General features: G+C 48.7%; 1 protein-coding gene across 7 annotated transcripts in view; it reads right to left on the reverse strand.

Moving 5' to 3' along the window:
- PTPRF (protein tyrosine phosphatase receptor type F) overlaps positions 1 to 15,864 on the reverse strand; it is a 375,785-nt gene that overhangs the window by 68,241 nt on the left and 291,680 nt on the right. For all 7 annotated transcript variants that reach the window (XM_030226334.2, XM_030226335.2, XM_030226333.2 and 4 more), the window contains 4 exons: positions 5,447 to 5,716; positions 2,126 to 2,707; positions 1,439 to 1,572; positions 310 to 454 (listed from right to left, as the gene is read on the reverse strand). In XM_030226334.2, coding sequence (XP_030082194.2) covers positions 310 to 454; positions 1,439 to 1,572; positions 2,126 to 2,707; positions 5,447 to 5,716 — 1,131 coding nt within the window. The remainder of the gene's footprint in view (positions 1 to 309; positions 455 to 1,438; positions 1,573 to 2,125; positions 2,708 to 5,446; positions 5,717 to 15,864) is intronic.

Here is a 15,864-nt window from a genome sequence, read left to right on the forward strand (position 1 = left end):
TCTCTCCAAAGCAATTTCCCAGCCTGTTTTACTCCTCCATCAGTTTTTATGAATCTACCCTTAGGGAAAGACAGTATGATCAAAGGGACACAAAGAAACAACTTACCCCTTGGGTGCACCCACTCTGCCAAAGAGCCCCCAACCAAACCCCAGCTGACTTTCCCCATTACTCCCTTGAGCAAACTGCATGCTGGCATCCCTGCAAACCCACAAGTGCAGAGGCACTGGGCTTCTCTGGGCCCAGGAGATGGAAAATGGACCACTTTTGCTTTGTCTCCAGCAGTGTTGAACATCTGGATTGGCACTTACTGGATTGGGCAGTTCTGGCTTCCACCGTGGGGGTGTAAACTCCTACCCCCAGCTCTGATCGGGCGCCCAGACGGAACTTATACAATGTGTCTGGTTTGAGACCTTCCACAGCATATGAGGAGGTTGGGTCAAATTCCACCTTTTGCTGCCAAAAAAAAAAAAAGAAATAGATTATTTGGTGTAGTTAGAGGACACAGAAGAGCTGGTGTGCAGCCATTCTGGACCCACAAAAAGTCACAGCCACACAGCCAAACCTGCCTGCAGTCCTGCAGGACTCCAAAGCACAGAGCTTCCTGGGTGATACACCAGGACTCTGCAGGGAAGCAGACCTCTGCCAGAGCGAGGCTACACTGTCTGGTGTCCAGACTGCACTCACTGGCCTGAGAGCTTTGTGGGAAGCTGGGTCCAGCTATACAAGTTCAGACAAGGGCCACAGGACACACAAGTTTGTTTTCTCCCAATAGACAGTATACTGTCTGTGAAACAGAGTAAAGCCCTTGCCCTGCAGCAGTCAGGATCTCTAATGCACCAAAACACTGCTGGAAAAGTGCTTGATTTGTTGACACTTCACCTGAAAGGCACTTATTTTTGGCAGCTCTCATGCCACTATAATAAGAGGAGAGGGAGAAGACCATGGGACACTGTGATGGTGTCATGGCACAATTCTTGCTATGTTGTCTTGAAGCCAGCACTACCTTTGATGTATCTTGAACTAGACTTCCTTTAGGGACCTGCAGTAAATGTGGAAGGGCTCTCTCTAGGCCACCTTCAATCTGCTTTTTACATCTAACCAGTCCTGGGGCCAGAGACACATGTTGGAGGCCATTTCAGACTTGCCCAGAAGTGTGACTGTTCACAGGCACCAGCAGTAAGCATGCCTCAGGGATGCTGTCACAGCATTCTGAGCCTTTCCAGTCCCAAACCAGTCACTAGCTACTTTGCTAGCATGAACAAGAACTGTTGAAGTCACTTACACAGAAACCAGAATGCCACGTTCCTATTGCACACCACTGAGGCAGAAGAAACACAAAGAAAACAGTTCTGTTACCACCCTGGCTTGAGCACACACCCTTCCCAAACTGATAAATCGCCATGTCCAGCCCCAAGAGCTGCTAGGCAGGATCCTCACCTGAGTGCCATCCTCCCCTTCCCAGTACAGCAGCTCATATTTAGTAATGCGTTCCTGAGAGGCAGGCAGCCATGTCAACAGGATGCGGGTATCAGACTCTGCTTCTGCCTGGAAGTCAGCTGGCTGGGCAGGAACTGGGGAACAAACACATGGTTAGGGCCAGAAGAGGCGAGAAGAGTTGCATGACTTGGCAAAGTCAGCATTTCACTTTGTGAGGAACCTCCTTCATTTCTGCCAGAACATTCCTCCTCTCCTGTACTGTGGATTTAAAACAACTCAGGCCACAAGCAAGCAGCTCTGTCACTCAGGTGGGTGACTATGGGGATCGTGCTCACTTCCAGACCCTCACTGCATCCCAGATCCTTCCTTCCACATGGGTACTCAGACCCCAGAAGGCTCCAACAGTTACACATGTGCCGCCATCCATGTCCAGGACCTTGTGTCACGTTTTGAGCCACTGTATCTCAGATGAAACTGTGGGCTGTTACTTGCACCGAGATTGATACCAGCTCCTCAGGACAATCTCAGAGCATAAATCTGATGGGGTGGGAATACCCCCCCACCCTCTCTGACATGCAATCGTTTGAGCACTGAGTGCAGCTGTGATGCTTGGTGCAGGTCAGACACTCAGCTGAGCCGTGCAGCGCTGGGATGGCCACGGAGCCCCCTGCCCCACTCCATACGTACCCCCTTGCTGAGTTTTGACCTGGATGATGTCCGAGGGGGGCCCGTCGCCCACCGAAGTGAAGGCCAGGACGCGGATGCTGTAGGTGGTGCCTGTGATGAGGCTGCCCACGGTGGTGAGGTGGCTGTCGTCAGTGTTGTGCTTCTGCCACATGCTCAAAGGCAGGTGCGGGTCGGTGGTGTAGTACACGCGGTACCCTCGGATCTGTCCATTGGGCTCCTCTGGCTGCTCCCACTGGACCAGCATGGTGCTGGCACTCAGCATCCGTGCCTGCACTTTGAGGGGTGGACTTGAAGGAGCTTGCTCTCCTGTCCGGGCCTCGACCAGGTCACTGGGGGGACCCCTGCCGATGTTGTTGACTGCGATGACCCGGAACTCGTACTCTGAGAAGGGGCTGAGCCCACCTATGCTGTAGCGGGTGGTTGCCACACCATCCACCTCCTGGAACTGGCCCTCCAGGGACTTGGGCTTGTACTGGATGACGTAATATGAAATGGGGTCAGAGTTGCCTGAATCCCAGGTGAGGGTCACGCTGGTAGCTGTTGTTTCAGTCACTAATGGCTCTGTCGGAGGTTTTGGCAGTGCTGCAATTGGAAGGCAGAGAGGTGTGATTTAAATAATTCAGTCAGCTCAAACCTTGCAATGTGCATGGGGATAAAAATGGAGCTGCCACCTCCCATTAACATTCTTCTTTAAAAGGCAGAAATCATTTCATACTCTATAACATGCATTTTTATATTACCATATATTGCTTGAAGTGGTTCTTAATGGAAGGATAAACAGAGCAATCATGTTATTAGATGTGCTTGACGCACTTACCAGCAGCAGGCTAAATAAAAGTAATTCAACGGGGATGCAGGAATGTTTCTGTCATGGGGGTTCACCCGGCAGTGGGAAGATGCTTGCTGGGCTGGGCTAGCCCCAGAAGCCAGGTGCACAGCTGATTTACACAGTAAAGCAATCAGAGCACCAAAGTAATCTGGAGTTATGCTCTTGCTTCCAGTGAAGCAGTATCTTAGGCCAAAGGTAGTTCATGGACAATGCTGTTAGAAGGGTTGATGGGGCAAGGCTTTGTAAGTATTACAGTACATGCAGGAGAGATACAGCCAGAGAAATTACCAACTTTCATATCCACTATTTCACTGGGTGGTGTGTCAAACTGCAACCAGACAGTAAATTGTTACACAAGAACTCTGACAATGATACCTCTGAAGTGTCAATGAGAACACAACTACTGCAAACGCACATTTCCAGATTTACCATTTTACCACAAGAACAAAGCAAAAGAATGACTGTGTGTGAGAGAGATTTGCAGAGTACACAAATACTTTAGTACAATGACTGAATTAAAGTCTACAGTAAGTTTAAACCTCCTACAAACCACTCTAAAGTAATTAGTGACTTGTAATGCAGCCGTGCTTGACAAGGAACTAGGAAAAATGCTCAACCCAAATTAAGATATTCAAGAACTTCATTCTTTGGCAAAGCCATCAGGTTTCTAGTTTTCATATGGTTCAGCTGAGGAAGGCAAGCTCCTTAGCACATGGCATGCCTGCTCTGAGTACCAGAGAGAATGCCTACTCCAGTGCTATCACAACATGAATACTGAGAAGATCATCAGGGCTGAACTGGCATGGGAGGGGAGGGCACACAACCCACAGCCAGACACCCCACCACTACCCAGGGAGGACTCAGGGCAAACCCAACCTGCAAACTATTATGGCCTGAAGAAACGTATTTCTTACAGCATCCTAGAAACTGGCAGCCTTCCTCAGGCTTTCAAGGACAGATGAAACTCCTTTTCTTTTGAAGAATTACAAGTTTGACTCCTGACAGCTGTTGGGTCTGTGCAGCCTCCATGTGAGCAAGGGCAGGTCTGGTACTTTCAACACACTTAAGTGCAATCAGTTCTGTGTAATCTTGCTTCTCCTGTCTGCACTAAAAATGCTCTGCTTGCCAGCAAGCACAGGAGAAGCAACACTGGGTGAAGGAGTCTGGGAGAGAGGCAGTAAGATATCCAGAGTGAAGGTCTAGAAAAAGCAGACAAGGACACAAGGAGGAAGGTGAAGGGCAAAAGGAGCTGAGCAAACTGCTCCCTGTCCTGGGGCATCATGTCAACCAGTGAGGGAGCGCAGCAAAGGCACTCCAGCTATGAAGAGGTGAATGCTGCAAACCATCAGTGCAATGGTGCAGCTCCCACCTCTTCCCCCCCAAGACCAAAGCACCATCCCACCATGGCCCTTTTCCCTACACACTCTTGTGTATCTACTATAGCAAGGTAACCACTGTGCTCTGTATGAAAAGAGAGGCTGGAAAAGGTACTGATGTGCAGGTGTTGTGAGCAAAGGGAGCTGGGTGTGGCTAAGGTTAAAAGTCTCCTCTGACTAGCCCAGAGAATTTCCTGTTATCTCCAGGTCAGAGAGGGCTAACACTCAATTCTCTGATTTGTTCAAGCAAAAACTCTGTGCTAAAGGTGGCCTTAGTGCAGGAGGGGGCCTGCAAGAACATACAGACTCAGAAGATGACACATATGTGGTAATCTGAGCTACAAATCAACTGCAAGCAGAGAAGAAAACAGATACTGTGGCTCTGATAGGCCCCAGATGGGAAAGGCAGGACACCTTCAGCCTCCTGTTAGTGGTGGGCTACCCTGTGGTCAGCAATTGGCAACAATATCCTCTTTGGAGCCAAGCTACTTGTGAAACGTCAGCAGAAAGGACAGCTGAAGTACAGCAACACAAGAAAAAGAAAGGGAAAGGAGCTGAGCAGTAAGGGAAGACATTTACAGAGGATTATGTAACCAATTTCAAATGAACTCATATAGCTCCTCCCTGCAGGGAGGGAGGATGCTCCTTCTGTTGAGCTTCATGGACACTTCACATTGCTGGGATTAACCTTCTTGTCCCACCCTTACTGCAAGAGGACATCTGTGTGAACAGCTCTCTGACTGCAGACATCCACAGACCCTGCTCCAAGACACACGTGGCCCACCACTGTGCAGAGCTGATCCTGCTGATGCCCTGAACAAGCCAGACACTGCTGAGACCAACACAGACTCAATGAGGTTCTCTCATGGCGTTACAAAGACCTGGCCTGACACAAGCTTGTCCATCATGCCAGTTGCAGGGAGAGAGAAAATGACCTTCAGAGGAATATCTCATCATACTGAAGGCAGGAAAATACGAAGTTGTGGCTTTGGGAACCTCCTCTGCAAACTGGAAAAGTCACAGAAGAGAGCAGTCAATTGGCTGCAGCCAAGAAACTTTGGCAAAGGGCTACATTGTTGAAACCCAATAGGAGCACGGCAAGTAATAGTTCCTTACCTTTGACAGTGATCTGGGCTGTGGCTTCGATCATGCCAAGGGAAGAGATGGCCACGCAGGTGTAGTTGGCAGACTGCATGATGTTATTCAGCTCCAGGACATTCCTACCGACGGGCATCTCGTCTTCTTTGGTCAGCTCCTCCACACCAGCCATCCACTTCACATAGGGCATTGGAGCACCCACTGCCACGCACGTGAGGTTCACGCTCCCCCCAGGCATCACCTCGTGGTTGCTCGGAGGGATAGAGAATCGAGGAGCAACACGCCGCACTGAAACAAGGAGGAGACAGCTAGTAGGGTCACAGAACCAGCAGAGAGTACTCAGCTGCACTGCAGGGGGACATGAGGGGCAGTCAACATTTTTGCCTGTCTATCCCTCAGGACAGATAAAATGAAGTGCAAAAGCTGTTCACTACTTTGCCAAATTGCACACACTTTGCTATCCTTCCTTAGCCACTGGCATCTTATTAGCAGAACTCATTAAGAGATGGCTCAATCCGTTCCCTCCAAACATAGCCTTTTGAAATCATATTACTAACATGAAACATTCCTCCATTTAAATTACATCCTTCTAATTAGAGAGCATGCAACAAATGCCAGTCACACACTTCGCGCAGGGCCTGCTGAAGCTCTGCAAAACGGAATCACCTGCTCAATTTATTAGCTCTGGAGCAAAGCAGCCCATTCCCTAAACCTCACAGGGTTTGGGCAGGGGCAGCAGAAGGGATCTTTTTGAATTAGCACACGTGTGCTGCTAAATAAAATATAATTCCTTTCAAAATGTAACTCAGGTTCTACCTTGGCTCAGAAAATAGTCACCCGAGCTGCATGACATTGTCAGGGCCTGAAGAGATCACCTTGCTGGGCAGGAGAGAACTAATCCTGACAGATGTGAGATCATATCCATTTTGACAGAAGAGAGCTGGGCTGGCAGAACCTTTCCCACCTTTGTGGCAGCTCTTTGGGAGATGTATTCCTCCTTATTGCATTGCACAGCTTCTCTTCATATCAATCCCTTGCTGGGTATTTCATTCAAGACTTATTTGTAAGCAACTCTCAGCTAAAATAAAGCTCTAAAGCTGCCTGCCATATGCATTTCCGTCAGGAAAATGACACTGAGAAATGAGGTCCCTTCTTCAGGGTTAGTGTTATGGGCCTATTTAAGCAAGGGTAGAGAAACAACTGTGCTCAGTAAATCTTTGTCTCCTCTGGGCAAGCTCATTTCAGCCTGTAGTTAAAAAGGTAAACTGCTTGGTTGTGTCTTGCCCAGCAGCTCTGCTCTCCTCTAACCTCCTCCACTGGAAAAGCAGCCCCCGAGCAGCGGCCGAGGAGCCTCTCCCTGCCGACTGCGCTCCTCCATCCGTGCGCTGGGCTGGGGGGGACAGCGACTGCTGCAGTGCTGGGGCAGCTGGGAACGGGGCAGGAGCCTGAGCAGGGCCAGATCACAACAGGCCACGCGTGTGGCCAGCCCCATGGGTGACAGGGGCCTGGGCACTCACAGCTCTGCTGGCCTGGCTCCTCCACCGCGGCATCTCCGCAGACAGCAAAGCTGCTGACAGCCCCGTGAGCCGCTGAGGTGTCAGCTCCGCTTGCCAAGCTGGCTCTACCCAAATCAAATTTCACTAGTGCTCCCTTTGATGATTCATCCCCAAACCATCAGGATAGCAGAAATAGACTGAACACAGAAGCCCCCACACTTGCATGTACAACAGAGCTAAGACTTTGTGATAAATTAAACAATACTGTCAACATTGTGTGTGTACTACACATCGTCTCAGTGACAAAACAGGGCTTATTAGCTCCTTACCAACCAGGGTAAGGATAACTTAAGGATAACTTCCTTTGCCTTTTTTTTTTTTTTTTTTTTTTGAGAATATAAGTCCAAAGTCTTGCTGGATGCTTCTTTTAATCAATTATTAAATCTCAAATCAATACCTACACGAGCAATCACCAGTGAAGTGTTACCTGACCAAAGGGGCAGTGCTCCCCAAATGAGACAGAACTGAAAGTGTACTCAAATGCTATGCAGTCATGAGAATACAGACTTAACCTGATGGACATGGCAATGGTTTAACATGATGGCATGTATTTCCAACCAAAGCATCCCAGCACCACTCATTAAGAGTCAGGGTTATTTTTCAATGAACATGGCGTCAAATTATTCCAGGTAGAAGCCGCTCAAATTCTGTCCCCGCCAAAGGACCAAACCCACCCACCCAAGCTGTAACAAAACAGAAAAAAAAAAGAGCAAACTTTGAGGATAATGCCATAGGTGTGCACAGAGCACTCACACGCATGCACAAGGCAAACAGGCTGGCAGGCACCGGAGGCCACTACAAAGTCAGACAGACAGTGGTGGAAGGGCAGGACAGGGAGAGGGAAGGCACACAAGTACTCACATACAGGGACCTGGGAAGACAATAAACTGCTGGAGGACACAAGGCCATGCAGACAGGTCAGAGCCCAGCATGCACAAACAGATTTTCACTTCCAGCCCTGTGAGACCAGGGGCAGCACAGCCTGCCACAGACTCCCCTGCACCCCACACTGTCCCCATGTCAAGCACCTGCTTTCAGGGTGCTCCTGGGGCTGTGTGAGTCCCATTGGTGCTGTGTCACCCCTGATGTGTCCTGCAGAGGCTGGACCTGTGGTGGCTGTGCATCTCTCCGAGATGTCAGCAGCTGACATCGCCTGCTCCCCTGCAGGGTGGGGACAGGCACTTCACTGGGGCTCAGGGCCTGGCAGCAGCACTCTGCAGGGTGATGGAAAGTCACTCCCCACCCTGTACCACACACACGGGAGCAGCAAAAGTGATTGGTGCATTCCTGTGCTTAGAAAAGGGATGAATAGCAAGGAAAACTCTCCTGTGGATCAAACAGTATGACACCCCCATCACCAGCCTCAGCACGGGCTGTGCCTCCCACAGCCTGTAAATGACAGGAAGTTGTATGGAGCCTCAGCTCTCCAGCCTGGCAACAGAGGAGTGCTTAAACAGGCTTCTGTGGTGCATTCCTGCAACCCAGAATGGCTGAGCCATCTCCCTCCTCATTTGCACACGGGCAGAGCTGCTGAGAGGGGCTCGCTGCTCTGCACCAGAGAGCAGCAGTGCCCAAGGCACCCAGATGCTAAAAATGGATGCCCTGTGTAGGGGTCAGCTCTCTACATGAGAGGTGGGAGGAGGTCAGGGCAGTGCCTTCAGTAAGAGATCTGGCCCAGACAGGGCTCTGTCAGGAGTATATGCAAAGAAAGGGACGGGCTACATCAGCCTCCCATCCTCTTGGGGGATAATTGGCAGCTTCTTGTCCCAGTCAGTATGGAGGGAGAAGAGGAGATGCTGTCAGTTAGCATTAGCAAGAGCTGGCACAGCTCTCACAGCAGCTTGCAGAGCACCATCAACACATTCCTCCGGCTCAAGCCAGCAATTTAAGTTGCTAGCTTTTCTAGCATAAGAGTCTGGTAATAATTTAAATCAGTGTAACTCCTCAAAACGCAGCATTCTTGGAATTTCTGTCCAATTTACAAGTCAAATCACATGGGTTATTACAGTCCATGATTCTACCTTAAGTGCTCCAGAAAATTTTGTTTTCTTCATTTTTTTGCAGCAATGAAATTTCCCTTTTAATTACAATTTTCTTGACTAGAATTTGCAATAATTTTTTTAATCTTCTTTTTGGATAAGGATCAGAAGAAGGTGGTTCAGAGGTTTTGCAAGAACAGCACAGGGAAAACTACTGTGAATATTAAAATTATTTCAACGGACAATACTATAATTCAGGGGTTTAACTAAACCTGCAGACTGTCAAAAATGAGATTCATTATAATTCATCCTGAGAACAGGCATCATAAGGGCTCTGTGCTAGTCCACTATTCTGCATATGTCCCCACTGAGAGCATTCCTTAGGAAGTGAAGTGAAACTCGGAGCAGTGAGTGCAGTGCAACCTGAGCCCACGCCCTGGATCTCACAGGACCGGGAGAAAAGACAGTGTGGAGTCTGGCTCCCCACTCACAGGGGAGACTGCTGGGGGGAAGGAGGGGAGCAGGCAACACTAGAGCCACAAAGGTTGAGAAATGTAAATAATTCAGCATGCACTAACATGCACATTCCTTGCCTTGAGAGCAAAGAGCTTCAATCGATTGCCTGGCTCCTTTCAGCACGGGAGTGGCTGTTTCCACACATCTCAGGTTCCCTCCCAGGGTGAAGTTACCCCTTTGGAGAACCAGGGACACCCTCCTCCCTGCTGCTGGCTGCAAAAGCTGTAGGCTCTAAGCTCAGGGCTCTCAGGCTGCTGGTGTTAGTCCCTCTCATGTGCTGAGACACTGCTGGATCCAGTGAGGCTCTGCCAGAAACACAAAGTGCCAGGAGGACTGCCCAGGCTTCCAAAGTCATGCAGCGCTGCTAGGGAAGGGGGAAACCAAATTTCCAAATTTTCCTGCTGGCTCCCTTGGCCACAGTACAGCTTAGCAGATGACACTGCTAACACCCCTCCCTCTGGTTTGCAGAGATCCAGGCACCTCTATTTGCCCGCTCCTGCTTCAGGGTTTCCTTTGCACCATGCCTACCTGGCATCTAATTCTGGGCCTCATCTTTCCCCTTCCTGCATGCTCCATGATGCTGCCCCATGGTGATGGAGCTATGCTTGGGCTCTGCACACTTCTCTGCTTCTCTCTGAAGCAATTCCAGCTGCTCAGGTCCTGCACCACTGTCCTGACATCCTCTCCTCTTGTCCTCTGCACGAGGGAACAGCAGCCAGAAGTCCCTTTTGCTCAGAAGGAGAACTAGGACTGCCTGGTCTGCTGCTCCTCCCCAGTCCCAGCATAGACAAGGCAAGGTCAGGGGGCTCTGCTCCAACCTCCCAGCTGGGATGAACAGCAGAATGCAGTGCAGGGGCACATCTCTGAGAGTGTGAGACTGTCCAGCTTCATTACTTGAGCCAGGCAAGCTGAAGGATCCCTGGTGAACAGGGTGCGTTCTTGCCCTTGCCAGAGGGGTCACCTGCCAAAACTCCTGCCTTCCTCAGGAACCACATCCTGCAAGTCAGGAAGGAGTGAATTTAGGAGCTATCCTCAAATATGATCCCTGGTCTGCAAGGTTTACTCATCTGTAGACACCTTTTATCTCTCCCCAGTGCTATCATTTTACAAAAGGACTTCAAACAGAAAGGCAGTTGCTGAAGTCTCACAACCTATTGACAGAACCAACAGAAGGAGAGGAAAAATTGGAACCAGAAAAAATGCATTTACAGTCTAATCTTGTGCTCAAACAATGCTGTACTATTTATGCTCCCAATGTATCCTTGAGTGCTGACATTTTATAGACAATTTCCAAAACAGGGCCTTGCCATTTTTGGATTATATTTCAGCTATAACTTTTAGGTCTAATTATTTGTGCTGACAACCACATATAAAAGAGGATATATCATTACAGTGGTGCAGCACTGGAGACACATCAGCATTCAGCATACTGACATACTAATAGCAAAGTAAGGGAGAACAAGATTGTGGAGCTCTGCAATTTGCATTTGCTCTCAGAAATTTCTCTGATGAAAATAACACAACATTAAGGAGGGGAATAAGAGAAAAGATCCACTGTATCAAGATAAAATAACTTGTTAATAAATAACCCTGTAGCAGTCACAGAGCAATAATTAAATGCATGGGTTAGCAGTACACAGTTTTAAGTAAAGCTGGAAAAATGTACGATGTAATTATCAGTGCCAAACAAATTATAAGCATGGCAAACCCCAATGGAATATTTAGAAACTAATTTCTGGCTTCACATTAAATATTTGTGTATGTAGGTATTTTTGGTGGAGTGGGAAGGAAGGGTTGACACAAAGAATGAGAAATTCTTCATTCCTGCTGCCTTATACCCATTCTCAGCTGCCTCCCTTCAGCTAAACCATGTGGCTAAAACATTTAAGTGCCCTGTTAAAGGCTTAGTCTCTAGAGGTGTCTTAGCCATCACAGCAGTGCTTCAAATTCACTGAAATCTGGGAGGCTTTGGGCCTTGGCTTTGATTTCCTCTCTTTTCTTCCTTGTTCTCATTTTTCACCATTGTCTTGTGCTGAGGTAATTTTATCTTCCACAAAATCTATTTTTAGAAGGTAAACAACAAAGGTCCTGTTCCTCAGTACAATCCAAATGAGAGCATGTTCCAGGGACAGAAATGGGATCGAACTCAGTGTACTGAAACAGCTGCTATGACAATTTGTTAAAACTTGTTCCAGTGATGATCCTAAGACAATTCATCCAGCTGCCTGATAGCTTGTGTGAGACAAGCCAGGGTCTCTTCCCCATGCCACCTGGGGAGCAGTGTGAGCATCCCTTACCTTCAGTGGGTGTGGAAGGACAGACCCCATAGAAACTGTTTAGTGAAGGAATCATGTCTGGAAACTAAATCCAGACTTCTGCCAGAAACACCAGCTTTCCTCAGCACGAAATCACGAGTGCCTTGAGCTAGATTTAATTTAAAGGCTGGAGTTGCCTTTCACTACTGTCCTTTATTCACCTCTGGCTCTCTGAGAGCAGCAGGACAGAGCAGAGCAAAGCACCAGTCAGGTTTTGCTGAGTGGCTACAAGCTCTTGTGCATGTCACCATGGGCCTCCCTGAGCCACCTCTGGTATGGCTGGGGCCACTGCCAGAGCTCCCAGCTCTCCTGCCTGCAGGAGGAAGACCCAGCCCCAGAGAAGGAAGGAGAGGCAGACCTGCTTGTGCAAAGGGCTCTAGTCTGAGCAGGACAGAGCATGGAAAATGGGCTACCCCAGTGCAGGGACTGCTGAGGAGCAGGGAAGTTGCCTTAGCACAAGGGATCTGGATCTCAGCCAGCTGCCCCTGCTGCCTTGTGGCAAAGGAGGGCAGCATGCTGGGATCTCCTCCAGCTGAGATCAAAGTAAGCTTTTTGCCTCTAGAGAAAGCTAAAACTTTTAAAGCTTCAGGAGGAATTAAGGAACCCACACTCTCTAGCAGCTTGTGAGGGACTGATCATTCTGATCTCTGCTTCCAAAGCCTGTTCTTGCTCTCCAGCCAGGAAGCAGCAGCAGTTTAGAGGATTTACATTTGCACCTAGCACGACTAAAGGGTTAGAGAAGGACCCCAAGGAGAGAAGCATGCACTTCTTCCTACCCTGCCTTTGACAAAACTGCCCTGGCTGGTATTTGCATGCAAAATATATTCTGCGCACTTTAAATCTCAAGCAACAAAGGCATGCAAGCAAAGTATCAATGCCATCAGCAGAGTCACAGCAAACAGTAAGCAGATTTCACCAGGCACACTGTGGCTGTGCCTGGAAAGGAGCCAGTCTGTGGGGCCCCCTCCCCTTTTGGGGATGGCTCTCCTCTCCCTACTGGAAAAGTCCCATCTGACGTGGCGTACTGTAGATGGATAAGAAGTGAAAAGGACCAACCTTCTCGCTGATCTGAGAGATGAAAGTTTGTTTTGTTTGATGGCAGAGTGCGATGAAGATGAGGAGGGAATAAAAAAAGACAAGGAAAAACACAGAGAGTAAAAACAGGCCAAGCTTCATCTGTCCGCACACCACTGAAACGACAAGACAAGACTACAGAGGTCAGCCATGACTTCCCACCATGCACACAGCACTCCACGGCAGGGACAAGAGAGGCCACACTCACACTGCTCTGGCCCAGAGCGGGGCTGGCCCCTCTGCCTCCCTGACCCACTGACCACTCCTGGCCACAGGGCAGAGGGGACTGCACATCCCACACATCCCCACACGGAGGGTGCTTCAGGAATGGCCCCGCTCTGGGCCAGATGCTGGACACACAGACATGTTTACATGTACAGAACACTCATACACACACAGAGCAAAGGACTCCAGACATCACACACGTGCTCCCATACACCCACTCCAGCTACAGAGATGATGGCAAAGGCACTTTAAAACCATTGACCACACACCGGGAAGAACGTATACGTAAATCCGAATTTTATAACGTGTGAAAGAAATGCTCCAAGTGGTGAACCAAAAAATCTTCAACCATGAAGAGCTGTTCCCCCTCTCCAAACAAAGAGCTAAATGCAGCAGAGAGGTATTAGGCAAGTGACAGACATGCGCAGTCTCAGCTGGGCTCAGTTTTGAGAGCCTTATTGGTACATTGTGCTGCGAGTGAGAGATGGACAAGAAACCAGAAGGACAAAAACACCCAGAGAATTGAGCAGGTCCCAGTTTTTGTTCCTGCGGGAGAGACAGCAGAAGGTTAGTTGCATTTTCCTTACAGACAAAGGAGATCTTATTTCTCTAGCAGGAGTGACCTCACTGCAGCTACAGATCTGTGGCATACCAGCTGTAATCGAACCCTCGCTGAGAGAATACACAAATGGATCTGATAGTTAAAGACTGCTTATGAGTCACATTTTTGATGGGGGAAGGAGAAGGTGGGGGAAGGAATTTGCTTTCCAGCAGAAACACTGTAAATTAGAGAGCAGCATGTGGCATTATACAGTGCAACAGTACAGTAAGCCATTTCCAGCAATCAGAGGACAGGATTTTAACCAACTCTGACACAGTACAGGCAAGGCAACAAGCTACCAATAACAGCTACCACAGTGGCCTATGGAGTGTAGTGGAGCTTGCTGGAGAACAGCAAAACACTTATTTACATTTTTTCAATTGAACTGATACCAGGGAACTTGAACCAGCCAACTCAGAGCTTAACTGGCCCGTGAGGGCCACATCCAGCAAGGAGCCCCATCAAGACATCTTTAAAACAGTCCTAAGCTTAAAGTCCAGGTTTCCTCCATCCTGCTTTAGGAAAGGGATTTACCTCTTGCTCTACAAAACCTTAGCATAAGGCTCATTTGATCCTGTGAGACCCTGTGATGGGAGGGAACCTCCTTATTGCTGCTCCCAAGCCAGCACTTTATTTCCTAATCTAATGGAGCGTATCCCATCTGCATGGCTTCAGCAGGTAATGAGGGGCTCCTGCCTCCTGCTCAGCTCTTCCCAGCTGGGAGGATTTGTTTCCTGCCCTTGCTCAAGAAGGACAGTGCTTCTGGCAAACAAGGTGTGCTTGTGGAAGGCTGCATTTCTGGAAAGCAGCACTAACATTGCAATAGGGCAGCACAAACTCCAAGTGCTGCCAGCGTGGACCAACCCACTGGGACTGTGAGACTGAAGGGCAAGAGGCTGGTGAAGGGTGTGAGACTGAGGGATGCTGGAACAGCTACAGGAATACTGTCCTTGCTGCTGAAGCCCCCAGAGCTAACCCCTCTCCTTGGGAGGGACTGTAAGACCCTGGCCAGACCAAGGCGACTCACTGTGGTGCCACTTGGCCTGCTGGGGGGCAAAGTGAGGGGTGCTGTCCAGCCAGGGGACAGCCAACAGCTTTTGTTTTGGGGAATCTGGCAGAAGTAGGCTCCAGCAGCGGCTTTCCACAGGTTTTGACACTTCAGATTAGAGCTGGAAAGGTGAGGAGACACATGTGAAACACATTAATTCAAACGGATAACTGTCTGGTTTGTCAAACACAAACAAGTTTAGGACCTGCTATTTGTCATTAATTGCTGGATTATCTCTTAATCTCATTTTATATTAGTGGTTTATAAGCAATAAAAACCAGTAGCAGGTTATTTTGGAACAGCTGTAAAGCAAAAGGGCATAATGTTCTCACTGCTCTTCCCTTAGTTAAGGCTTAAACAGCTGCTGCTTTATCTGAGATAAACCTGATAAATGGTAAATTGAAAGTTTCATCTCCTTACAGGTTCCATTCACATGATCTCTTATCTCCAGTTCTCTATCCATGTCACTCCTAGGGTAAAAAAGCATGTTTTATCAATGGCTTCTCTGCTTTTTTACAGAACAAATGACTGAGTGGTGATGGTAAATAACATCTGCCTCCCCACCATGCAGGGACAGAGGCAGAGGATTTAAGCCTGGGGTTACCCAGAGTATCCCCTGTGAAGAACACCACGGCTCACTAGGCACACTACTGCATCCTCATGAACCTGAGCTGCCTGGCAGCTAAGCTGAACACGCCAGTCTAAGTGCAAGTCAAGTCACAGCAGAGAAGCCATCAGAGGATAGCAAACTCTAGAAGGTAAAAACAGGGCTCCATTTGAGATCCAAGCTGAAACAGCATAGAGTAAGACCATATCAGACACATGTCTGCCAGTCTTGACTGTCAGATGGCTCTCATGATCTACAGGCAGAAATTCCTATGCCGACTGCGTTTGGCTTTTAGTCTGCCACAGATGTGCTTGTCTGTGCAGCAGCAGCAATACTCCAACCACAGCAGCTTGCTGCAGAAAGAATGAATTTGGATTTATGGGGGGCTCTGCTTTTGAATAGTCTTTGGTCATTAGGGACCTGAAACAAGGCAGGGGGCTGTGGCCAGAATATGAATGCACAGGTCTAAGAGTTTAGATCACTAGCTCAAACAAAGGGGCACATTTCCAAAGCTA

Source organism: Serinus canaria, chromosome 8 (genome assembly GCF_022539315.1).
Source record: "Serinus canaria isolate serCan28SL12 chromosome 8, serCan2020, whole genome shotgun sequence".
Taxonomy (NCBI): domain Eukaryota; kingdom Metazoa; phylum Chordata; class Aves; order Passeriformes; family Fringillidae; genus Serinus; species Serinus canaria.